At 36.7% G+C, this 26,678-nt stretch overlaps 1 protein-coding gene and 1 pseudogene across 3 annotated transcripts in view; one reads left to right on the plus strand and one right to left on the minus strand.

Annotated features, from left to right (window-relative positions):
• The window catches only part of ADGRA3 (adhesion G protein-coupled receptor A3), a 124,659-nt gene that overhangs the window by 55,252 nt on the left and 42,729 nt on the right, over positions 1 to 26,678 (plus strand). For all 3 annotated transcript variants that reach the window (XR_009503333.1, XM_059923259.1, XM_059923258.1), the window contains exons 4-10: positions 683 to 754; positions 7,568 to 7,639; positions 9,374 to 9,534; positions 11,180 to 11,393; positions 18,505 to 18,669; positions 21,328 to 21,529; positions 22,465 to 22,620. Coding sequence is in view for 2 of the 3 variants with exons in the window: in XM_059923259.1 (XP_059779242.1) it covers positions 683 to 754; positions 7,568 to 7,639; positions 9,374 to 9,534; positions 11,180 to 11,393; positions 18,505 to 18,669; positions 21,328 to 21,529; positions 22,465 to 22,620 (1,042 nt within the window). In the remaining variant the exon portion in view is untranslated. The remainder of the gene's footprint in view (positions 1 to 682; positions 755 to 7,567; positions 7,640 to 9,373; positions 9,535 to 11,179; positions 11,394 to 18,504; positions 18,670 to 21,327; positions 21,530 to 22,464; positions 22,621 to 26,678) is intronic.
• Positions 2,657 to 3,035, minus strand: LOC132366570 (large ribosomal subunit protein eL33-like; annotated as a pseudogene).

A 26,678-nucleotide genomic window follows, 5' to 3' on the forward strand; every position in this document is an offset into this window, starting at 1 on the left:
TAAAAGGAAAAAAGTTTCATGGCTTGATGAGAAGAAGAAAATGGATAGAAAGTAACATTTGATAGGAACTATCAAAGTTAGGAGTGACTGGAAAAAATGGGCCGTTACCTAGATATAGTTATAGAGTAATTTGACTTGGAGCATAAATGACAGATCTGTAAAGTAAAAGCTGACTCAGTTGTTTTTTTCATTACAGTCAAAACTTCTGAGTATTTAAGGAATGAAATTAGAAAGCATTAAGTTTCAGATGTTCTTGAGGAAATAAAAGTTTCGGCATTTTGGTAATTTGCCCTTTTACCCATTGTCCGTTGGATGTTGCCTGAGATCAGGCTGTGTTCCCTAACTTAACCTAGCATGATTAGCTGTGTAGATCATCACAGACAGTAAGATAGAGTCTCATTTTTACTACTTCGGTTTTATCTTGAGTCATTTTACAGGAGTAAATGCTTGAAATACCAAGGATGCTGTAATTAAACAGCGTTTAGCCTGTACGTGCCAGAAGTTAAGTGAAAGCAAGGATTCTTTCTTCTCTCAGTGCTGCACTTGAGATAGGTGAATATTTCAGAGATGCTTAAAAGATAGGACTTGTGTGATACCTGGGTGCCATTCTTGAATATTGAATGTATGAAAGCTTCATTAACCAAGATAACTAATTGAAGACACTTTTTCCCTTTCTCTCTAGGGATCTGACAAACAATCGAATAGGGTGTCTGAATGCAGACATATTCCGAGGACTCACCAATCTGGTGAGGCTGTAAGTACCTCTTTCTTTCATATTATAATACAAGGAAGCATTTGAACCAGTACCCAAATTTTTATGACCACCTATATGTTTAATATTAAAATAACAACTGTAGAGGTTACAGAAGTGGTAGGAGATAAGGAACTGGAAATTTAATCATGGAGATATAATGTCATCAGAACATAAGAATGCATTATATCCTCCGTCTCTCACACACACACACACACACACACACACACACACACACACACACGATGTAGTATATACCCCAGGGAACATGTCCACATTGAGAGACATGATCAAAGCTTTGCCACTTTGGGAAAATTTCTTGGAAGAGGTGAAACTTGAGCTGATGGTCCAGATCGTTAGAAAGGAAAAGAAGTCAAGCAAATGATAAAAGGAGGTAGAAATAAGAGCAAGGCCAGTTTGTCAAGGTGAAGGCCATTGGTCTTACGAGTAAAATGACCATCTGAATCACACCTCTGACCTTGTGATTATAGGTGAGTTGTTTAGCTTTTCTCTTTTTCAGATGAGAAAGTAGATTAATAAAGTAAGTAAGTAAAGTAAGTAATTAATAAATAAAGTAAGATGAATAATACCTCAAAGTTATTATAAGGATTAATTAGCATTTGAATTATCTATACCTATATCTTATAATTTATGTCTAATATAAGTGCAGAACTTTGTATATGCCATCAAATATATTTTAATTTTATTTTAAAAATAGACTCTGAGAGTAACTAGAAGTAAGTTCAGTTATCTATAATAGAGCGTTATACAAGACCATATGAAAAGCAGACTGAAGCTTAGAACTCATTCAACCCTAGGAAGCCACTGAAAGACATTGATGTGGGAAAATGGCATAAAATCATGATTTAGAGAAGAGCAATCTAGAAATAGGGTGCAGGGTGAAATGCAGGATTTAGGGGTAGAAGTTCTAGTATTGAGATCACCTATTCCTGGTTCTTTCTCTTTATAGCTTTTTAGAATGTTTCTTCTGTTTCATTCAAGTTAACTTTGAAAAAGCTATAGTGGCTTAAGTAGTGAGATCATTTCATCTATACAGTAAGGGAGGGGTCTCCAAATCACTTGCCAGAACAGAATAAAGTTACTCCTGCTTCTTAGTCAGCAAATTTGTATTTTTCAGTGTGCCCTTTAATTCTGGAGGAAAGATAGATGGCCAAGTTTATGTTTTTAAACAAAAGATTGATTTGGTGTACAGCTTTACTCATAGCGAGAAATTAATTAAATCAATTATGGTTTTTTTGTAGCTGGATTACAAACAATTTCATTTCAGTGCTTTTATTATCTCGAGAGTTTTATATTTTTGGTTTTAAGGAATGCATAAGAATTGGCAAAATGAGGCGTTTATGGAGAAAATTTGTTATATTTTTGGGTAGCTATGAATCAAATAATGAAAAAGGGAGTCTGAAGTTTTTTGACCATTTTCTTGACTTTAGTTCCAGATGGATATGTAGCTTTGGTCCTGGGATTTTTGACCCATCAGCAAATGTTCTTTAGGCAAAAGAGCTGTGTGGGACAGTGCTTACATTAAGGCAAGTTACTATATGCTTACTATTATTATTATTATTATTATTATTATTTGCCTCCTGCCTTAAAAGCAAACATTTTTGGAAGTTTTAGAGCTTGGGTTGTCACTTACATTTTTACCAATTCTCTGATACTTGTGAGAATTTACAGGTCATGGAACACAGTGGACATATATCCAGGTGAATCATTAAAACATAGAAATAGCACTACCACGTTTCCTACTTTGAGATTGATTGAGATGATTTTGTAGCCCATGTAATAATAGATGATGGTGGCTCTTTTTTTTTTTTTTTTTTAAGAAAACAAGTCCACAGTTTTATATATTTATAAACTATATATTTATATTTAAACTTTTCATTAAGTTTAAATCCATGAAGGGTATAGTGTCACACGGATTCTGTGTCCCATGGCCTTAGCAAGGAGGTTGCTTTGGAATTTAGCATGAACCATGATGCCACTGTTTCCATAAGCATAAGTTATCTTTTCCCACATTACTCTGGTTTTGTTAGGTTTTCCACCAGGAGTTACTGTGTTGTTCTTTGTTTTGCACACATAAGCACATCTCCTGCCTAGATAGAATTGTTTCATCTTGAGCATATACACCTTCAGTTTTCAGGAGAGCTGTTTGCTCCCTCTGGTTCCGTAGATCCCTCTTACAGCCAGCAAAAATGGCCTTGGACCACAGCCTTCCAGACATATTTGTCCTGTTAGAAGTCCTGTTCCCAGCAGGCCTCCACAGGGTCCAAGAAGGCTGAAATAGAAAGGGTGATGGTGACTCTTAAATGCAACAATATGGCATGTATAGAACTATAACTGATATATCCTTTAAATACTGTTCTAAGAAAAATTGGCAATCGAGGTATCTTCTTAACATTGAAGAATGCATTGCAGTGGAGTTGCTTGTGATAATTTGGGTTGACATAGTTCTAGAGCTGTGGATCAGGAAACTTTGAATGGGTGTTCTGTGTGGGCTGCTCTCTAAGCCAGGCTGTATGCCGGTTGTGAAGGCTGATAACAATTTGTACTTCAGACATGGAGAATAGCATTTTCTCAATCTAACAGGTGGAAAAGAGAATCTGATTAGTTAAGGGACATGTAGTACATTTTTTTTTTAACATCTTTATTGGAGTATAATTGCTTTACAATGGTGTGTTAGTTTCTGCTTTATAACAAAGTGAATCAGCTATACATATACATATATCCCCATATCTGTTCCCTCTTGCCTCTCCCTCCCACCCTCCCTATCCCACCCTCCCTATCCCACCCCTCTAGGTGGTCACAAAGCACCGAGCTGATCTCCCTGTGCTATGCGGCTGCTTCCCACTAGCTATCTGTTTTACATTTGGTAGTGTATATGCCACTCTCTCACTTCGTCCCAGCTTACCCTTCCCCCTCCCCGTATCCTTAAGTCCATCCTCTAGTAGGTCTGCGTCTTTATTCCCGTCTTGCCCCTAGGTTCTTCATGACCTTTTTTTTTTTTTTTTTAGATTCCATATATATGTGTTAGCATACGGTATTTGTTTTTCTCTTTCAGACTTACTTCACTCTGTATGACAGACTCTAGGTCCATCCACCTCATGTAGTACATTTTTTAGGTTAGGAATCAGAGAAGCTCCCTAATTACTATTTCTCACCCCAAAGAGTAAGTGTACAAAAGAAATCAGTGTAGAGTGGATCACTGTTCTAGCTATTTCCTCAGCTACCTCTTCAGCTGAACTTTCTGGGTTACCCTGGAACTTGGGATCTCGGACTGATTTGGCCTCTTAGCCAAGGGGGCTGGAAACCTTGGCAGACACCCTGTTGCATTCTCACCCACACTTCTCATCGTATCGAAACATCTTGGCTTTGGCAATTCAGTGTAAAAATTCGAAAATGACTTTTTAAAAATACGTCAGAGGATTCAGTGGACTTGGGTGTGGTGGGTAAAATTGATTAATTCTTTGTATTGATCTCTGCCTTTATTGATGGAGAAATTCTGGGAAGTGAAACCATCCTCCCAGAGATTCCCATTGTAACCCTAGGAGTAACTGACAGACAAAGATGGGGACCCAATAATGGACTTCAGTGAAGTCTCTGTCCTTCACTTAGGAAGTTAATTTACAGAGAAATTGTCAGGAGATCAAAAAAAGCAAAGGTTTCCTTTTTTTTCTTTATGAAGGTTGACCAGTTTAAAACCTGTTTTCCCCTAAGAAAATTATACCTTTAATATTTTTCTATCAGAAACAATAGGTGAGTGATATTTATAAGAACTTCCTTTTTACAATTAAAAATTATTGAAGCTGTTAAGTAATAAACCATATAGAGAGATATGAAGGAAAAGTTAAATCTCCCCTTCATCACTTCAGACACACCCTTCTGAGATAGCATGTACTAACTGGTGTATATATTCTCAGATTTTTCTATCATCCCCCCACCCCCCCAAATGTATAGGCTTTCACATAGGGCTTTAAAAATGTGCTCTACTCGACATTTTACTTAAAAAACTTTTTACTGACGTATCCTTAACATCTTTTCAGGAGAATACATATTGATTTAGTTCATGTGAATAGCTACAGAACATTCCAAGTATAGAACAGATCATAATTTAGTCAATTATTCCTCTGTTAATGTAGATACTATCTGATTCCTTTCCTCCTCCTTTAGCAAATCTGCCCTGGTAAACATTCCTGTATATACACAGATGCTGCATCATATACACTTAACTTACAGGAATACGAATATATCTGTGTAGCAAAAAGTAGGTAAAGAAAAAATTGACAGAGTAAGAAGCAACATGAGTGGGAGTGGGTGGATAATTCACCTACCACCCCATTCAGTAAACTACGTTAGGACACAAGAGCAGTGTCTGTGCTGTGAACGTTGTCATTCTCAGTTTCCTTATGCTTTTTTTGGTGTAAGCACCTCAGAGTTGGAATGTGATTTTAATGTTTTAAAGTATGTGTAGGTTTTTATGGCCACCAGCCGAAGCCAATTACTTCATAGGTGTCCAGCCAAACAAATAGCAGTCTGTTCCAACACTGGAGGAAAAATTGGTTTGTGTTGGTACATACTGAGAGGATGGCATGTCTGTCTCCAATGTGATTGCTTCCTCTGTGATTTCCAAGGAAAAAAAAAATTTATAATACCTAATAATTAGAATAAAGTTACCTAGTAATTAGAGTCTAATGGTCCCTGTAAGCTTCAGTTATTTTGTTTATACTTAAATCCTATATTTGTAAAATATATTTTTATTTCCAACTTACTACTATGGACTCTTTCAAAACATCTAAAAAAATATCACAGGTAATTGTATAAGGAATCTCCATGGACCCATGAATCAGTTTCAACACTTAGCAACTCATAGCCAGTCTTGTTTTAGTTACACCTCACATCTCTTGTCTTCCTGAGTACATTTTAAAGTAAATCCCAGAAGTCATATAATTTCACATAGTGTACCTTCATAAAAGTATAGTTGTTCATTTTAATTGCATCTAAGTTACTTTCTTAAAACATTACAGTGATTTACACTCCATCAGCTGTACCCTTTTCAAAATCCACATTCAGTATTCACTCTGATAGGCCAAAAAAGAAAAGGGCTTCGCTTTCGCGGTTCTTTTGATTTGCAAGTATTCTTTTTGTTTGTTTAAGTTCCTAGGCAATTCTTTTATGAAGATCAAAATTATTTTATCCAGCCTTTTTTCTATCAAAAAAATCCTAAGACAATAAAAATGAATCCAGTGATGTTCTTACTGAAATCCATTATATCAGTATATTAATTTGTGAGGGATTGGTGTTTGTGTAATATTAAGTCTTCCCATCCAGGAATACGTTGCTGCAGGTGTCATGGTAACAGCTGACCTCTCCCCCATCAATTCTCTTTCCTCTCCTCACTGGAGAATCCATCTACCCCATTGTCACTTTCTTCCACACTTGAAGGATGAAACTCAGACTCTGGAGGAGAGGCAGGCCTCCTTGCAGGTCTCAGGACTTCTTCCTTGAGAATTCTAGGTCCAAATTTTATCATTCTTTTTTTTTTTTTTAATTATTTTTTTAAACTTATTTTTGGCTGCATTGGGTGTTCATTGTTGCACGCGGGCTTTCTCTAGTTGCAGCGAGCAGGGGCTACCCTTCGTTGCGGTGCGCGGGCTTCTCATCGCAGTGGCTTCTCTTTTGCGGAGCCTGGGCTCTAGGCGTGCTGTGGCACGAGGGCTCAGTAGTTGTGGCTCGCGGGCTCTAGAGCACAGGCTCAGTAGTTGTGGTGCCCGGGCTTAGTTGCTCTGTGGCATGTGCGATCTTCCTGGACCAGGGCTCGAACCTGTGTCCCCTGCATTGGCAGGCGGATTCTTAACCACTGTGCCACAAGGGAAGTCCCAAAATTTTATCATTCTTGTTACTACAATAGGCACAGAAAAGATCTTGTGATGGTTGGATCATGCTGCCATTTTCCCAGAGTCCTTGCTAGCGCCTCCTAAAGGTGGGGTCTGAACAGTCAGCCACCACAATTGAGCACCTACTGTATACCCCAGTTTGTTACTAGCTGACAGAGGTACCCCAGTAAATAAGACACACAAGTCCTTCCTCTCCTGGAGCTTATAGTCAATCATGGAAGAAATCACAAAAAATGATTTGGTCAAACCATGATGGGTGTAACAAACTACTCATATTGTAGCATAAGGTGTTCTACAATTCATACAAAACTCTGCAAGTGTTTAGGTATTTATTAAAGCCATGATACAGGGGGAAACGAGAGAGGTTAAGTAATTTGCCCAAAGCCGACACGGAATTCTATCCCAAGTCTTCCGTCTTAAACCCTGGACTCATTTCACTCTGCCAACGTATTTTACTGGGTTACTGTCAGCTGTTGCTGGCCCTTCAGACCCTCCTTTTCCATGTTTTTTTAAATTTTTGCTTTCTTATGTGATACTGAGTGAACACATGAAGAATAATTCTAGTTGCAATGAGAGTATGACTAAAGATCTAGTTCAGGAAGTTAACTTTGAGGTTCACATGATATTTGATAGAAAAATCCTTATCCAGCAGTAATTTTAAATAATTTTGTTTACTGCTTTATATAAGGTTAAGAACAATTTACTTCTTCAACTTTGGAGAAAATATTTACTAGATGTTTCTCTTCATAAGATTTAAAACAACTTTCATAAATTCTTTATAGCAGTAGTTAATGATAGGACATTTTAGGAAATATAAAATAAAATGTAATAAATGTAATAAAATATAAGATAAAATGATATATAATTGTTAGCATTTCTTAAAGTGTAATTATTTCCTTTTTTCCAGAAACCTTTCAGGGAATTTGTTTTCATCATTATCTCAAGGAACTTTTGATTATCTTGGCTCATTACGATCTTTGTAAGTAAGAATTTTTCTCCTGTTTTAGTAAATACATTTTTGTGTTTTAAAATTAAAAAGTTATTATATGGCTTAAGAGACTTCATGGGAAAAGCTTGTGATTTTGCAATAATTAGAATCTCACTTGAGAACTTGCATTCACATTGAAAAACATACCATAAACCTTAATAATGTGTTTCAGGCTGGGACGACCATTTTCTCCTTAGAATACTACTCTCTCTCTCTAATTTATATTTAAAGTAAATAAATTGGTAATTTTTTCTCTTTGTGTTTCCAAATCAGAAAATATTTTGTTCAGCTAATTATATTCCCAAAGTATAAAATATGCCTCCCTCCCTATGAAGAATTTATAGTTAAGACTATGTTATGCTTTAGCGATTTAATTTTATCCTGTAACTCCATCCCCAAACTGAATTCACAACTTATTACTGAGATTTCTAGGCATGCTTACATAGAATGCCTGCTTTATGAAGTCAATGTAAGGTCATATTTACATAATTCTCTGTAGCTTTAGAGCTGGCTGATGTTTTTCCCCCCAAAACGCAGTTTTATTAAGTGCAAGATTGTATAGGAGTTACTTTTGAAGCTAACTGTATTTTCAGATAAACCTTAATATATTTCAAAGTATAAGTTATAATGATTTCTGTTGGAATTACAGTTAAATATAATGTTTTTCAAATTTTTATGGTCTATGACATATGGGCTTGAGTCTCTTTTTCCAGTGAAAAATGTCTTCTCTGCCAGATGTCTCTGTTTGATGTATGCTGACTTCTTCCCTTTTTTCTCTTCCCCTCCCCTTCTTTTTTCCCTTCCCTCCTCCTCATCTTTCGTTTTCTAAATTTATCATTTCAGTCTCATTTAGCAGTTTTCATTGGAATGTAGCTGATAGGTTAGGCTCTCATGGTGCTCCTCACTATGGCAGACACATGTATGTACTTCTAGAATCACACTGCATCAAACTCTATCTGGTCTTTTTGGTACTGCTGCGGTTCTTATCCAGAAAACTGCTTTTTAGTGAAAACATCTCCTTTTAGTGGGCTCATGTCAGCCATTTCTGTGAAGTTTAGGAAATAAAGGCTGTAAAAACAATCTGGCTTTTGAGACCCTGGATAGCAGGAATGTAGGAAGTATTTTCATCCAAAAATTGGGCAAAATTGCCAGTGTTTATAACTGATAGTGCTGGAAACTGACCAGAAGGTGGTGCTTAGGAATTGGAAGTCAGCCAGTCATCCTAGTCAGATAAACACAATATAACCATGTGAAACAGTCATATATTGCTTTATGTTGCCAGAATTAACAGAGTTTGCAGGTATTTAAGCCAAGAACATGGCAGTGATGCTGGAAAAATTGCGGAAGGCTTCAAGATCCAGTATTTGTGCCACAGACTGGATGAAAGGGTAAAAGTTTGATAGACACAAAGGATGGGGATGTGGTATTCCAGTACCCTGGGCTTCAGGAGTTCATTACATAGATGAGGAATAGATTTTGTTCACATACCAACTTTGATTGAAAGTGGATTCACTCCCCGAATCAGCAGGGAAGGGAGCTGGGGTCAGGCATTTGGTGTCATCTCAAGGGAAAGGAGACCATAACCAGTTGATGGTACAGTATGTGCCGTAGCATGGTAAGGGCGAGTAGGAATGTGCTTGCCACCCAAAGGGTAAGCCAACATGAAGCAAAAGTGCTATTTAATTCATTCACCATAACCTCTAAATTGCATTTTGTATGCTACAGAGAATTTCAGACTGAGTATCTGCTGTGTGATTGTAACATACTGTGGATGCATCGCTGGGTAAAGGAGAGAAACATCACGGTACGGGACACACGGTGTGTTTATCCTAAGTCTCTTCAGGCCCAGCCAGTCACAGGTGTGAAGCAGGAGTTGTTGACGTGCGGTAAGGAAGAAAAACTGAGAAAGGGTTAACTGTATTTTCCTTGCTATCTTGTTTTTCCTGACAAACTGCAGAGTTCTGTTTACACATTGGGACTGATTACAACTGTCAGTCTTCATGGATTTGATAATATTTAGTTTTTGCTGACAATTAAGTCAGCTGGATTAAAAAACAATTTTTGATTGGTGTTTAAAGTTCTTAGGTTCTGAACAGCTTTCTTTATGAAGTCCAGTTTCAATAAATAGTATAGATCTTCAGATTTTCTAACAGCAAATCAGGAATTTGTTGATAGTAATAAAATCTCAGGATACAGTCACATTTTGTTGGTGGGGTGTGAATTGATACAGCCTTTTTGAAGGATAGTTTGGCAATATGTATTGGTGTTCTTAAAGAATTGATACAACTTCATATAGTAATTCTGCATGTAGGGGTTAATTCTTAAGAAATCATCACCTATGTATGTAAGTCTTCAGACTTTGTGAACATATCCTAAATTCTCAAAAATAGGGCATTGGTTTAATTATGGCACATCAATTCAGTGAAATAGTATGCAGCTATTGAAAGTCATGATTTTTAAGACTATCTGAAGGCTTGAGGGAAATAACACATTTACCATGTGCTAAATGAAAAACAAAAAACAGAAAACAAAAACATCAACCAAAAACAGTCCTTAAAATGATAGAGGTAGGTTCTAGTTTAGTCTTTGTGTTTGAAAATAGACAACTGTATCAGTTTTTTCCTTTTATTTTTATTATCATTATTGTTTCACATGTAAAATATGCTCATTGGATTAAAGATTTATGAAAAATAATGTATGCATATATCAAATTACCTTGGTGTACACTTTAAATAACTTATAATTTTGTCAGTTATACCTCCATAAAGCTGGGGGAAAAAATGAAAAACTAAAAGAAGAAAAAAACAAAACCCATACTTACATTCTTATCACTCATAGGTAGCTAATGTCAAGGATACCTTGGTGTGTCATCTTCTATACCTTTTTATTATGTTTTGTCCAAAATATCATACTCTAATGTTATTTTGTAACCTTTTGTAACTGGAAATGGTGTAAACTTGTTTCCTCATCATATAGAAGATGCATACCAATCCATTATATAGATGTGGCCATAACTTTTATTTTTTCATTACAGAGATGTAGCCATAGCAATTTCATTATTACTGCATATTTAGGTTAATAATTTCTCACTCCATAAACATTCAAAGGATTAATTTCCTTGTGTACATCTTTACATATTAGCTATTTAGGATAGAATACTACTAAAAGTAGAATTATTGTGTTAGACAAAGGGACTAAATATTTTAAAGGCTTTTAATGAGCCAAGAGATTTGTGTACATTTTTGCATATGTAGTTAAAACTCTCTTTTATTTTTCTTACTGGAAGGAAATATATCAGCTTTGTAAAAGTTGATATGAAATGGTTTCATTTTAATTTTGCTTAACGGTGTTTTCATCTTGGACCCTCTTAATTCAGTAATAGCTTTGTTGATACTAACATTAGAATGCTGATTACTGAGGAATTTGTTTTTCCATTTTTAAAATTTCAATTAGAGTTTCTATAATTTTAAATTTTGGAGTGTGAATATAGTATTGTATTTGTTAACTGAATCTTTATTTTACTGTCTCTAGATCCTCCCCTTGAATTACCATCTTTCTACATGACTCCATCTCATCGTCAAGTTGTGTTTGAAGGAGACAGCCTTCCTTTCCAGTGCATGGCTTCATATATTGATCAAGACATGCAAGTGTTATGGTATCAGGATGGGCGAATAGTCGAAACTGATGAATCCCAAGGTATCTTTGTTGAAAAGAACATGATTCACAACTGCTCATTGATTGCAAGGTAAACTTTTTTTAGATGAGGAATTGTCTCTGTGGATTTTATTTATCATTTCGGAATTGTACTGTTTGGTTAGAATTTGAATGAATATTTTACCTTCTTGCATTTAAAAAAGCAAACTTCTGACATTTCTTTTCCTGATTGTTACTTATCTTCTAAAATTAAATAGCTATCTTTTCCATCCAGTTTTGGAGGAAAAAAGCATAGGATAAAAGGGAAACACTGTTTAAAAGTGGGAGACTTTTTGTTTAAAGTCTTAAGAGGAAAAAATGTAAACTTTTAGTGCCAAACTTAATTTCTAACAATTTCCTGCTACTAATAAGCTTAGAATTTCACTTTTGGGAATCACCTAATTTTCACTGTCTTATGATTAATGTAACATTTTAAGATACTTCCTTTTTTCACCCCACTAGTATAAAAGAATATAACACCTGTCAACCCCACGATTGGTGCAAGCACAGCAATAGTTAATTTGAATGAACTTAAAGTACAAAAAACAGGATAAAAATAAATATGATGTTATCACTTACATATTTTATTTTGGTAAAATCTTAATCTGTAGGTATTGAATTTTCTCTTTCCTTCTCTCTGCCTCTCTTTCTGTCTCTGTGTATCTCTCCAAGCCTTTTTCTGTCTCTCTCTCTCTTTCCTTCCTATCAATTTCATAAAGATAGACCTCAGCTTGAATATTGAAGAGTAGATCTGGAGTTTCTCTGTAGTTTCTCAACTCTCTCCTGGGGCACTTTAGGGTAGTATTACAAAAGCATCATGAAAAAATTACCAAGAAACTAAAAGCTGTCTGAGTTGAGACTCAGGTTTGGGAATTTTGAGGTTCGAATATTCTATTTTATAATATCTCTTTCTCTTCTGAGATTTCCTATCTGTCTGTTAGAAGCATATTTTCATTTGTGTCTTTTAACTTTTATAGTAGATACCCTTAAATCCTTGCTTTCTTATTCCAGTATCTGGGTCATCTTGGGATCATCACCTTGACTATTTTTCTTATGAATATGGTTTATATTTCCCTATTTTAAAAATATTGTTTATATGTCTGGTAACGGATTGTATCCTGGACATTGTGAATGATTTACTATAGAGAAGTTGACAGAGTACAGCTTATGGGACCAATCTGGCCTATGAATGTTTTTTTTATAGTTTTAAATGGTTACATTTCAAATGGTTATAAAAGTACCTACATAATGTTCTCAGTGTTGCTTCTTGGTCAGCAAAGCCTAAAGTATTTACTATCTGGCCTTCAAAGAAAAAGTTTGCTGACCCCTGACTCTGGATTCCTTTGTATTCTTCTCAAGACAGCTGATTTTGTTTCATTGGACAGTTACCTTGGTTAAATTCAAACTCCTAGATCTGGCTTTTCTGTATTAGGCAGCCAGTGAAATCTGCTTGGTGTTTGTCCTGTCTACCTGTAGGTCAGGGTCAGTTAAAGAGCTGGGTGGATTTTATATGCAGAAGTTTGGGCTTCCAGCCAGGCTCCTTTCTACCTCTGTCCTCTGATTTTTCAACCAGTAAGATTTTGAGTTTCTATTTGAATAATGCCTCCCCTTGGGCAAAAGCCATTAAAGAAATTTCCTGGTTACTCCCCACTGCCAATCCCTTCTTCCTGCTGTCAGGTCCTCTTTGGTTTCTGCTTGCTTTGGATCACTCTCCATGTGTTCAGATAGTTATCATATTGTAGTTTTGTTCACAGCTTATAACTAACTGTTAATTGCAGGGAGGGTGGTTTGATAGGAGCCACTCTGCTATTACCAGAAGCAGAGTTCTTTCATTAGGGGATAAGATTGTTAGGAAAGTTTTTGTTTTTTTTTTTTTTTTGAAAATTTTATTTATTTATTTATTTATTTATTATTTATGGCTGTGTTGGGTCTTCGTTTCTGTGCTAGGGCTTTCTCTAGTTGCGGTAAGTGGGGGCCACTCTTCATCGCGGTGCGCGGGCCTCTCACTGTCGTGGCCTCTCTTGTTGCGGAGTACAGGCTCTAGATGCGCAGGCTCAGTAATTGTGGCTCACGGGCCTAGTTGCTCCGCGGCATGTGGGATCTTCCCAGACCAGGGCTCGAACCCATGTCCCCTGCATTGGCAGGCAGATTCTCAACCACTCTGCCACCAGGGAAGCCCAGGAAAGTTTTTTATATGTTCTTTGCACTTAATATTAAGTTCTAGTGAGAAGATTCTAATTGTTACATTATTTTTACTGTGTAATAATTTCACAAGTGTATACATACGTCAAAACTTAGCAAACTGTATATATATGTATTTTTTTGGCTGCATTGGGTCTTGGTTGCTGCGTGCGGGCTACCTCTAGCTGTGGCGAGCAGGGGCTACTCTTCGTTGCGGTGCGCGGGCTTCTCATTGCAGTGGCTTCTCTTGTTGCAGAGCACAGGCTCTAGGCGCTCGGCTTCAGTAGTTGCAGCACGCGGACCCGCGGGCTCAGTAGTTGTGGTGCACGGGCTTAGTTGCTCCGCGGCATGTGGGATCTTCCTGGACCAGGGATAGAACCCGTTTCCCCTGCATTGGCAGGCGGATTCTTAACCACTGCACCACCAGGGAAGTCCCCAAATTGTATATTTTAAGCAGTTTATTTTCTGAGTAGACAATAATTGACATATAATACAACAGAAAAGCTTTAAAAATGTAATAGAACCCTTTTCTGAATAAAAGAGCCTTTTTAAAAAAATTTTATTGAAAAGTATAATTGATTTACAGTGTTGTGTTAATTTCTGCTCTACAGCAAAGTGACTGAATTATATGTATATTATTCTTTTTCATATTCTTTTCCATTATTGTTTATCACAAGATATTGGATATAGTTCCAAGAGCTTTAATTTAACTCTTAAATTTTGTAGCTATAAAGTAACTAGATTTACTTTATAAATTTATTTCTGTAAGTCATGCTTAAATTAATCTAAATTCCTTTAGCATTACAAAAAAAATTAATTCTAAGGATAGCAACTTCGCCTAACATTTTTTTGTTGGTAGGGACACTTACCAAAGTGAAAATCTTTCATATGAAGACTGAGAAGTCCTTTACACAGAGTTAACCCCAGAATAATAAAGAAGTTGTAGGAAAAGGAAATATGTGGTTATTGGACTGGTTAACCTCATACACCTCTTGATTCTTCATTGGTCTCCGCATGTCATTGATCCTTCATTAGTAAGAATCAGAGTTTGTATTTTTCCTAGACACTGAAATTGAAGCTACCTCCTTCTCCTTAAATCTCCTAATATGTCGTGTTGAGGATTCCTGAAAAATTTATTCCGATAATTGGTTTTAGACATTGAAGGTATTACTGAAAGTTAGGTTTAGGACCATTTTCCCCAGAGGGTATGCTGATGTATCCTGGGGTGCCACAGTGTGTTAACGGAGGTGCTGTGCGGTATTTTAAGTGTTTGAGCATAGTGATACTGGACATTTGTGAGACACCACACAGCTACCAGCTCCAGGCAGTTAGGGTGTTGAATTTACATGATGCTGCATCCCTTTTGCTGGTGCCATACTTTAGACAATGGGATTTTGACAGTTACTATGGTGCAAAGCAAGTAGTGTGTAAAAATCATTTTGGAACAAGGAATACGGATATCACTGTTTGATCTGTATCTAACGTTTGATTAATTTTGGAGTGCCCAATAGGCATGCACAACCCATTAGGAAGTAGTTGTGGTTAAGAATGAAATATTTTAATTGATGTGTGGTTTTTTTTCAAATGGCTTCTAAGTTATTAGGACATATATACACAGTTTTAGGATTGCATTTAGTCATTGGAACCGCCCTAGGTGTTTTTTTTTGTTTTTCTTTCTATTTTATTCTGTTACAGTCAATTGCATTTTTTTAAACATCTTTATTAGAGTATAATTGCTTTACAATGTTGTGTTAGTTTATGCTGTACAACAAGGTGAATCAGCTATACGTATACATATAACCCCATACCCCCTTCCTCTTGCATGTCCCTCCTACCCTCCCTATCCCACCCCTCTAGGTGGTCACAAAGCACTGAGCTGATCTCCCTGTGCTATGCGGCTGCTTCCCACTAGCTATCTATTTTACATTAGGTAGTGTGTATATGTCCATGCCACTCTCTCACTTTGTCACAGCTTACCCTCCCCTGCACCGTGTCCTCCAGTCCATTTTCTACATCTGCGTCTTTACTCCTCTCCTGCCCCTAGGTTCATCAGAACCATTTTTTTTTTTTAGATTCCATATATATGTGTTAGCATACGGTACTTATTTTTCTCTTTCTGGCTTACTGCACTCTGTATGACAGACTCTAGGTCCATCCACCTCACTACAAATAACTCAGTTTCATTTCTTTTTATGGCTGAGAAATATTCCATTGTATATATGTGCCACATCTTCTTTATCCATTCATCTGTCGATGGACACTTAGGTTGATTCCATGTCCTGGCTATTGTAAATAGAGCTGCAGTGAACATTGTGGTACGTGACTCTTTTTGAATTATGTTTTTCTCGGGGTATATGCCCAGTAGTGGGATTGCTGGGTCGTATGGTAGTTCTACTTTTAGTTTTTTAAGGAACCTCCATACTGTTCTTCATAGTGGCTGTATCAATTTACATTCCCACCAACAGTGCAAGAGGGTTCCCTTTTCTCCACACCCTCTCCAGCATTTATTGTTTGTAGATTTTTTGATGATGGCCATTCTGACTGGTGTGAGGTGATACCTCATTGTAGTTTTGATTTCCATTTCTCTAATGATTAGTGATGTTGAGCATCCTTTCTTGTGTTTGTTGGCCATCTGTATATCTTCTTTGGAGAAATGTCTATTTAGGTCTTCTGCCCATTTTTGGATTGGGTTGTTTGTTTTTTGGATATTGAGCTGCATGAGCTGCTTGTAAATTTTGGAGATTAATCCTTTGTCAGTTGCTTCGTTTGCAAATATTTTCTCCCATTCTGAGGGTTGTCTTTTCGTCTTGTTTCCTTTGATGTGCAAAAGCTTTTAAGTTTCATTAGGTCCCATTTGTTTATTTTTGTTTTCATTTCCATTTCTCTAGGAGGTGGGTCAAAAAGGATCTTGCTGTGATTTATGTCATAGGGTGTTCTGCCTATTTTTTCCTCTAAGAGTTTGATAGTGTCTAGCCTTACATTTAGGTCTTTAATCCATTTTGAGTTTATTTTTGTGTATGGTGTTAGGGAGTGTTCTAATTTCATTCTTTTACATGTATCTGTCCAGTTTTCCCAGCACCACTTACTGAAGGGGCTGTCTTTTCTCCATTGTATATTCTTCCCTCCTTTATCAAAGATAAGGTGACCATATGTGCATGGGTTTATCTCTGGGCTTCCTATCCTGTTCCATTGATGTACATTTCTGTTTTTGTGCCAGTACCATACTGTCTTGATTACTGTAGCTTTGTAGTATAGTCTGAAGTCAGGTAGCCTCATTCCTCCAGCTTCATTTTTCTTTCTCAAGATTACTTTGGCTCTTTGGGGTCTTTTGTGTTTCCATACAAACTGTAAAATTTTTTGTTCTAGTTCTGTGAAAAATACCATTGGTAGTTTGATAGGGATTGCATTGAATCTGTAGATTGCTTTCACCTTAGGTGTTTCTTTTAGGCTAGGGGCATTGTGGAAGTTATCTAGTCAGTGAAGGAACCGTGAACCAAGAAAATTTGGAGATCTCTGGATTAGAGAATGCTTTTTATTGCCAAAAATTTTTATATACTTCTTCCTAGTTCAGTAGAGTTATGCAAAGTACAATGTTTGACAGACTTTCTGGTTATTTAAATTTAATGTCAAACTCTTCTGTGTCATTTTACCTTGAATATATTTATTTCAGTGTTTTAGTTTGTTTACTAACTTAGTAAAGATGATAAATATTTTTTTGATTCAGAATCACAGTGCCTCATAGTCTTTATTAGAACATTTGTTGTGTAGCCATTAATGATTTTAGGAAGCTAGAAAAATGTGTTTTAATTTCAAGGCATTATTTTGTTAAGTTAATTAAAATTATACATGCTTTATGTCTAATGATTTATTTGTATCTACATAAAAGCAAAGTATAGTAGATCATGTGGGGGGAATAAAGTTTAATTGAAGGTTCTGACATTTGCTCTTTAATTAATAGGTTTTATATTAGAGAATTATGATTTCATCTTGAAAGTTGAATTTTCTGACAGCTATTTAGAAATATAGCTGTTATTATAAGTTGAAGTGTGCTTTTAAATGGAAAGCTACTTTTGTTAAAGCATTAATTGGTAATTTATTAAATCCTTTTAGAGACAGGTTTTAACCCCTTTTCCACAAAATATTTCATTTTAAATATTAATTACACACTTCATAATATTAGTCTTCTTCATGCTGGAGTATGGATCTGAAAAGGTAGATGTAACTTGGAAACTCTCTATTAGTTTTTTTTTTAATTATCATTTTGTTTTTGATTTTTTTCTTTTTTTATTGAAGTATAGTTGATTTATAATGTGTTAGTTTCAGTTGTACAGCAAAGTGATTCAGTTATACATGTATGCATGTATCTATTTTAGATTCTTCTCCCTTATAGGTTATTCCAAAATATTGAGTGAAGTTCCCTGCTGGTTACCATTTTATATATAGGAGTGTGTGTATACTGATCCCAAACACCTAATATATCCCTCCTCCCCCCTTTCCCCTTTGGTAACCATAAGTTTGTTTTCTATGTCTCTGGGTCTATTTCTGTTTTTATTGCTTGTATGTGTAATTAAAAAAAAAAAGATTACAAATGAACTTATATACAAAACAGAAACTGACTCTCCTTTAGTTTTGCTGAAGGAAGTGCCATGATGTTTCTGCCTTGGCACTTGGTTTCTGCTCCCTGTGGTGGCCTGCCCTCCCTTTTCTTGGAGGGAGAAGTCTCAGTGCCACTCCATTCATTCTTCTTCTATAGCCTTTACTGTAGTATTTTAGGTCTCCCTTTACCTGCCTGTCTTGACTTGCTGCTGAAGTATTTAAATGGAGGGGTTATTTTTTTATTATTATTATTTTTTTTAACCTAGCAAGCAAGCGCTTGGCCTGCAGCATACATTCATGTTTGCTCAAAGAATGATCGAAGCACATGTTGTCTTCCTTCTTGCCTAACCATATTTTCTCTCTCTTTAAACTCTTTCTTCATGCAGTGCCCTAACCATTTCTAATATTCAGGCTGGATCGACTGGAAATTGGGGCTGTCACGTCCAGTCCAAACGTGGGAACAATACAAGAACCGTCGATATTGTGGTCTTAGAAAGCTCTGCGCAGTACTGTCCTCCGGAGAGGGTGGTAAACAATAAAGGGGATTTCAGGTCAGTGACATGGAGAGTGCTGGAAAGGGCTGACTGGCCCCTCATCTTTTTATTCTCAAAGGCATAGACATATGTGATCAGTCTCCTATCCTCAGAAAGAAAATTTGAGAAATGTATGTGTATTCACATATATATCCTTATATATCTAAGGACTACCCATAAGTGATTTCAGAATCATTTATGGAGATTAAAAGTAGAAACAGGTGCCTGAACTTTATCTCAGATCTATTGATTTATGAGTCTCTGAAGGCTGAGCCAGAAGTGTTCATTTTTATCAGGTGGTTTTGTTGTAAAAGTTAAGAACCACTACTTTAGGAAACAGTTTGGAAATTCTACTGAAATAGTGTGCTAATAGCATTTCCTGTTTTTTTTAAGGGCTTTTTTTGGATGACCTTTGGAAGGTTTTGTGGTGCTAATTGACTTTTAACCGTAGGCAGTTAAGTAGACATCATAATTAGCAGAAACACATAACCATTTTTCCTCCCCTTTGGTTCTTCTGGCAGTTTAGCAAGAGGGACTTTGAGAAAGGAAGACTGTTGGGTGGTCTGAAAGCTGGGGAGCCACTAGTGTTGGACTCTGTTAAGATGATCAGAATGGGTTAAGTACTGCGATTTGTTTGCTATTTTTTTAGTAGAAAGTTTAGAATTTGTGAGAGCTAACAACTTTTACCTTAGACTCTCCTTACTTTCAAAGTTGCTTTAAAACATTATCTTTAAATATGTTATTTACCTAAAGTTCTTTATGTTTAGAATTTTAGTAATGAGTTATGCAGTTAATATAAATGAAGGGAAATATGTAGCTCTGTAAAGCAGCATAAAGATTGTTGAATACCCAGTTTATAGCTGTCTTATGATTGGTGGTATTGCTGCCTTGTGGCTGTAAGTCTGATTTTTAAGGATAAGAAGAAAAGCCCTTTGGTGTTAATCTTTCAAGTCAAAGGTAAAGAAGCAATAACATCTTTACCTCAGCTACTTCTTCATTGATTTTTTAAAAATTGTCTTTCGTCCTTCTCCCCCTCCCCCTTTTAAAATTCTCCTTGACATGAATGTGTGGAAATCATAATTTATTATTGCCAATGGATAAGTTTTGTATGTGGATTAACTGTTAATCTATAATATTTAAATATTTAAAGTATACTTTAAAGTGCAATATATAACATTTGTTAATTTTGTTAAGTTCAACATCTTCATTAAATAGTCACAGCATGTTTTCTCCTTAGGGTGGATTTTCTGTTTTTACTCATAGTTTTGGAGTATTTTCCATTTTTAAAAATAGAAGTAGAGTCTAATCATTTAACTGATTAATGAATTATTTATCTTTTGACATTCCGTAAGATATTATACAGTTACAACTTCCACTGCATTAATAAGATTTAGTTTAGTCTTGCTTGATCTTTTATATAGTTTTTCATAATGCATTGTATTTTGGTGTGGCTGATATTATAATTTAGCAGTTCATATGTTATGAGTCAGCTATAACTTTTATTAAATATGTTATTTTCATTCCCAGTTTTGGAGAAATAGAGCTCAAATAACAAAGATTTCTCTCAATCCAGTTAGTGCTGGTCCATACCAGCAGGTCAGTGTAGTCACTTCAGTTGCACAGTGACTGTACAATTTATCTGGGCTTCACCCAGATATATTCGGTTGTATATGGTATTGGACGTCTTCAAGACCCACCCCCACCCCCGCCATCCCAGCCAAGCGCAGAAGTTTGCTAAAAGGACTTATGGGATTCAGCGTATAGCTGTAGTGACATCTAAGATATAGTGATATAGTAATATACATAGCTGGATAATAAGGGAAAAAGACACAGCTGGGTTCTGGAGAGATCCACGTGTAAGGTTCTTGATTATCTCTGCCTCCCAGGAAGGTCACACAGAGCTCACTACTCCTCCAGCCTTGAAAAGGCAGCAGCCTCTGTATAGTGTTTCTGCCCAGGGAAGCCCACTGGAGACGCAGCACCCAAAGTTCTTGTTGGGAGCTGGTCATGTAGGCATCCTCGGCCTACCTGATACCAAAATTTCAGAACCCCAGGAAGAAAGCAGGTGCTCAACATACACCATATTGCTTGTCCAGACAGTCTAGGTACAGTGAATCACCCTTACCAGTTAACTGTTTATGGGAACACTCCAAGCCCCAAGTTCCTAGGTGCCACCGAAGGGCCAGCATTGCAAGCAGGCCTTTCTAAGGACAGCAGTCTTGGGCCTGCTATGGTAGCTCTTTTCTACACATATACTAACTCTCCTTCTGTGAAAGGGCAAATTCTGTTTATATTGGATAAGATTCTGACCTTATGTAACTAACGGTTATATAAGCCAACAATGTAGTAACAGTAATTAAAAAGAAACGCAGGACCATTTAGTGTACCATTTTTCTTTTCTACTGGGTAAGATACAATTTCCCTGTCTGTTTATATTTAGAATATTTTAGGAAAATATTCTGTTACGGTAATAAAATATACTTGGCTGATAGCTTAAAACGGTTTAGTCCATTTTAACTTAAAAAAAAAAAATTGGGGGTCTTTATTATTAAAGGAGTTTTGTTTCTTCTTGATATTTCTCTGCTTCTGTGTGACATGTTCTGAACCTTGATCTTCCGCTCCTGTTACTAGTGTCACTGTAGGTTCTCTTAGGCCATTTTGTCTTCGTCTCTCTAGGTGGCCCAGAACACTGGCAGGCATTACTGCACATCTGCAGTGTACGCGGAATACCCACAGCGGTGGGATCTATCCCGGAAACGCACAGGATGAGAGAAAGGCCTGGCGCAGATGTGATCGAGGTGGCTTTTGGGCGGATGATGATTATTCTCGCTGCCAATATGCAAATGATGTCACTAGAGTTCTTTATATGTTTAATCAGGTAACTAGAAAGTCTTCAGATCTGCTGAGGGTGCTAATAAAACGTGGTACTCACACCAAATACATAAGATTTTTTTTTTTTTTTAATACTAGGAAAGCATAGGATTTGGTGTTTATACGTCAGTGGACTGTGTCTTTGGGATCAGACCTGTCCTTCTCAACCAGAGGAGGACATCTCTGGCATCACTCTTCCTTTCCAGTTATGACCTGACTCTGTGCCTTTGCCTGAATACCTTCATCATCTGTATCTCCAGGCAAAATCCCAACCATCCTTCAAGTGCACCTGGGAAGCTACCCTTTAGTTCCTTTTGTAAATCCTTTGTCACAAGTGATCCCTTGTTGCACTTGTACTATTCGTATGCTTTTCCTTATCTCTGCTTCTGTGTGCCTTTTTTTAAACCATAGCAGATTATAAGCAGCTGGCAGGTGGTTTCTGTGTGCTACACATTTTCTTACGTTCCCCTGCACCTGATATACACTTTTTGTAATGGTTGGTGCTGAGTCGTGTTTAAGTCAATAAATAAACAAATGTAAGACATTACTGGCAGTGCATGGCAGTACAGATAAGAGGCAAATAAGTGATTCATGCTCCCATGTGGCAGGAGTTCCAGGCCAGATATTGATCCTTCCTGGCTGGAATACTTGGGAAAGGTGTTACTAGGCGATCGGAATTGAGTATATATAGAATTTGGCTAGGTAGAGATGAAGAGATTGTGCAGCCCATTTATGTACTGTTATATTCCATTCCAAGTTAAAAATAATTCCTTCAGGTAAGTTTCCAACAATATTTCAGTTTTGGAAAAGCGCTTTAAGAAGGTCATAGTGAGTAAACGATAAAACATTTGAATTCATTGCCATGTTTTGAAATGCAAAGGTAAGATGTCAGAATTTCGTCCATCATTTTGCTAAGTGCTTCTTTTTGCCTTTTTCATATAGATGCCCCTCAATCTTACCAACGCTGTGGCCACAGCCCGACAATTATTGGCTTACACGGTGGAAGCAGCCAACTTTTCTGACAAGATGGATGTTATATTTGTGGCTGAAATGATAGAGAAATTTGGAAGATTTACTAAAGAGGAAAAATCAAAAGAGGTATTTTCTGGTTCAGATTTGTAGCATATAGCATATCAGCAAATGGTCATGTGATAGGGTTGAATCTGTATTTTGAAAGCCTGTTTATGTTTGCTGTATTTGAACTAAATATACCTTTTAACTTCTAAAAATTGTCATTGAAAAACCTATGCTCCATTATAGTGACTTGCTGGGAAGAGTAGAGGTGAACTGTCAGTTCTTGGAAATCACCGTGATAGGGCAGAGCCAGCCTGTGAGAAAGCAGCGTCCTGCATCACGTCGTAGGTCAGCCTGGCCGCTTCTCTCGGGCTGCCTGGGATTTCTCTTCTCCACAGTGTCAGGTGTTCATCCGTCTTAATGAGAGTTTTAAGCCCCCAGATCTTGTGTTAAATTGCTTAACTGCTTTTGGAATGTCCTAGAGAAGTGAAAAACTACGTTAGGAACTTTAAAAAAAATTCCATATGATTAAAATACACAAGTTATGAAAATTTAATAGCTTTGAAAAGGGGCCACGTTAAAAATGTGATATGCTTGTCCACATGTTATCCTTTAAGGGAAAACTTTGACAACCACAGTTTTCAGAATGAATGAGCAGCAAATAATGTTCTGAATAATTTTTTAGATGCAGATTAATATATTCTTAAACTTTAAGTTTCCAACTAGGTGAGAGCTTTATATAAACTGTTTCTCTTGTGATAAAATCACTTACATAAAAATGAATTTTAAAGGTAGAAGGAACTTAGATTAGGTCATACACTGAAGCCCAGAGAAAATTAAATGATTTACCTAAGGTTTTTCAGCTAGGTTAGTGCAGGGCTGAAAACAGAACCCAAGAACCTTGGCTGTCTAATCCAGAAGTTTCTGCTGTATAACATTTACTTTCTAGTACAGTGTTGCCCTGTCATTGTATTCCAAAAGTACTGTGGGGAAAAGACTGGACTAAACAAAGTCTAATGTATTTCTTTATGTGGGACATCTCAGATTCATTAATGTGCAGAAAGGTAAGTAATATGCCTTTTTCCTTAAATCATTTAACCAAGGAATTTTTTTTGTAAAGTATCTATTAATATCTTGCATTTTGGTGGTAAGTTTTGAAACTGCAGCCCTAGTACATGAGGTACTTTACTTGATGTGACGTAGCTGTTAAAGGAAAGGAAATAGTGACATGTATGTAAATGGGATTCAGGTCAACGGACCACTTGACGATGAGATAGCATTTCTGTGTTGCTATCTGAACTTCAGGCCACAGTTTCCTAATGAACTGTTCTCTTGCTTGATTGTGTCTTTGGGCCACAGCCTGCTTCGCGTGGTAAATTTTTCTGTCACTGGGAGGAGCCGTGTGAATTCTGCCTCTGTGGTAATACTGCTCTCCCTTGTTGATTATAATCACAGGTTAGCTGCCCACATGATTAGAAGTCATTCATGGAAAGTGGTCACTAGAGTAATTGGAATGGCATTTGGAATGTGGACCTTGAGAAAGATTTTGCCATCATGTAATAGATGTTTATTCCCATGCTGCCCTGTTTTGGTGTGAGGGACTTCTGCACACCTCCCAACTCGGGAAGAGCAATGTGGTGCCCCGAGGTGTACATTCCACCATGTTTGCTGCTGTGTGGAAAAAATGGTCTGCTGCTCTGGTATGTTCTTAGGGGGACACATCTTGTTGAGGACTGGAAGTGGACCTGGTTCGTGAGTTATTAACCATGGGCCCTTTGTTTTTAAAATGGGGGATGATACTTGCCCTGTGTAATGCGCAAAGTTTGTGTGCGCAAGTGAGAAATATAGGTGAAACTATTTTGCAGAGTCATTGCAAAGCTAGGATATACTTTTTATAGGGTTGGGAAATTTAACATTATTATGATCTCAGAGACTACGAAAGAGGTCCTTAAAAAAAAAATCACGAGACTGCTTTAGTTACTGATCTACAAACTTAGTTTGAAGGAGATTGCTGTCACTTTCACTGGCTAACATAGGAGGTAAAATTTTAATCATCTTTGGAAACAAATGATGGCAACTTATTAAGTATAAATAGAAGAAACAGGAAAATTATTCAGGATTGAACAATTGAGGTATAAATGTAATATTACCTATGATGCAGTGACAGACATCTGATTCTTTGGAAACTTGGACTGCAGGCCGTCGCTTTCACTGTTTATTACTACATTAAGAGGCAATCATGAGGCTTAAGGGCTTCATTTTAAGTTAATTACCACTGCATAAAATTATGCTGAGGTATCGTTAAATGCATATAGCATAATTGGACAAACAATTAAATTGATTTTTCTGTTATGTCCAAAAAGTTATTCTGCTGTGGATTTTGTTATAACTAAAATAACCTGTGATTGAATCTAGCCAACACAGGGTGGTACTCTGTTGTCTTAGGTGGGTGCTGGAAGCTATCAAACTGCCAGATCTAAATGATTTGTTTACTGGGTTCTTTTAAAAAGCTGAAGGTTGTCTGTCAGGCAGTGTCTGTTCCATATTTACGATAGTGATTCCTCTTATGAAAACAAATGTATATCCATTTCAGAAGATGAGAAAGTCTATGAAGATTAGAGTTGGTTACATGGTATAGTCACCTTACTGTGCTCTCATTTTAAATATGTGAGTGAGGCATGCACCTTAATGCTAATTTACTACATTTTTATGTACAGATTTTTTTAAACGTAAAGTTCTTTCATTTATTCATTTTAAGACAATCACTTCTGTATTGACGGTTATGTTTCTTTTTCATTTTCGGTATTTTTAATGTTTTATTCCTTCATCTTACTTGTCAGACTTTTCTGTATTGTTAAGATTTTCAAAGACCCAGCTTCTGGCCTTTTGATCCATCCACCACATGGTTTCTCAAATGTGTGTGTGTGTCATGATCACCTGGAAGGTTTGTTAAACACAGACTGGTGGGCCCCATGCCCTGAGGTTCTGATTCAGTAGGTCTGTGAGGGAGTCTGAGAATTGGCATTTCTACAAATTCCAGGTGATACTGGGCAACAAGTCTTTGGCACAGGCTTTGAGAACCACTGTAGAATCTTCATTTTCTATCCTTATCTTGCTTTTTTTTAAAAAAGTTCTCTTTGGGTTTAACTTTTTAAAAACTTTCCAGAAACTTTTTTTTTTTTTTTAACATCTTTATTGGAGTGTAATTGCTTTACAATGGTGTGTTAGTTTCTGCTTTATAACAAAGTGAATTAGTTATACATGCCAAAAGCATAGGAGAAGGAATGTTATTATTAATACTTTTTAAAAATACCTTTCACAAAGCTTCAACAATTTTCAGTATTTACCAATCTTGTTTCATCTCTCCTATCCACTCATCTCCTTTGTCTTCTATCCCTTCCACCTTCTCTCTCTCTGTCTCACTCTCTGTATCTTTCTGTCTTTTTCATTGCTGGAACATTTAATAGCAAATTTTAGATGTCACATTTCATCCATAATTTTTTTTAATTATAAGGAATTTTAAAATAGAACCATGATACTGTTCTTATATCACCCAAATGAATTCTAAGTCCTTAATATCATAAAATACCTAGTCCATGTTCAATTTTCCTTGATTATGGTTTGTTAAAAGAGAATGTGGACCTCGTGTCTGGGAATTCATTCATGCAATTTTGTAGTTGGTTATGGGGATTTTCCAGACAATTATGTCACCAGTAAAGAACAGCTGGTTTCTCTGTTCCTATATAAGACACATCCTTCTTTTTTTCTGGTTATATATACATTGGCGAGGACCTCCAGAACCGTGCTGATTCATGTTGGTGATGAGTGGTCCGAATGAGAATGCTCTAATGTGTCATTATTAAGTGTGATATTTATGTGCTGCTGCTAAGTGCCGAGGGGCAATATCGGGGTAAGGGGGTCACTTTGAAATTAGTTCTCGGCTTGAGGTTTTACAGACCACAGAAAAAAGGTGAACTCTGCTCTCAGTCCTGTGTGAAGGTTGATTTGTGTTGACAAAGTGTCAGGGAAGAGATCTTTTCACCTCCCACCTCATGCCAGGGTCAAGACAGGGAAGTTTCAAGTTTCCTTGCCATTCCCTTCCTTTCTTGAGGCTAATTTAATTCCGGTTTGCGCTGACCCTG

This window comes from Balaenoptera ricei, chromosome 5 (assembly GCF_028023285.1).
Source record: "Balaenoptera ricei isolate mBalRic1 chromosome 5, mBalRic1.hap2, whole genome shotgun sequence".
Lineage (NCBI taxonomy): Eukaryota > Metazoa > Chordata > Mammalia > Artiodactyla > Balaenopteridae > Balaenoptera > Balaenoptera ricei.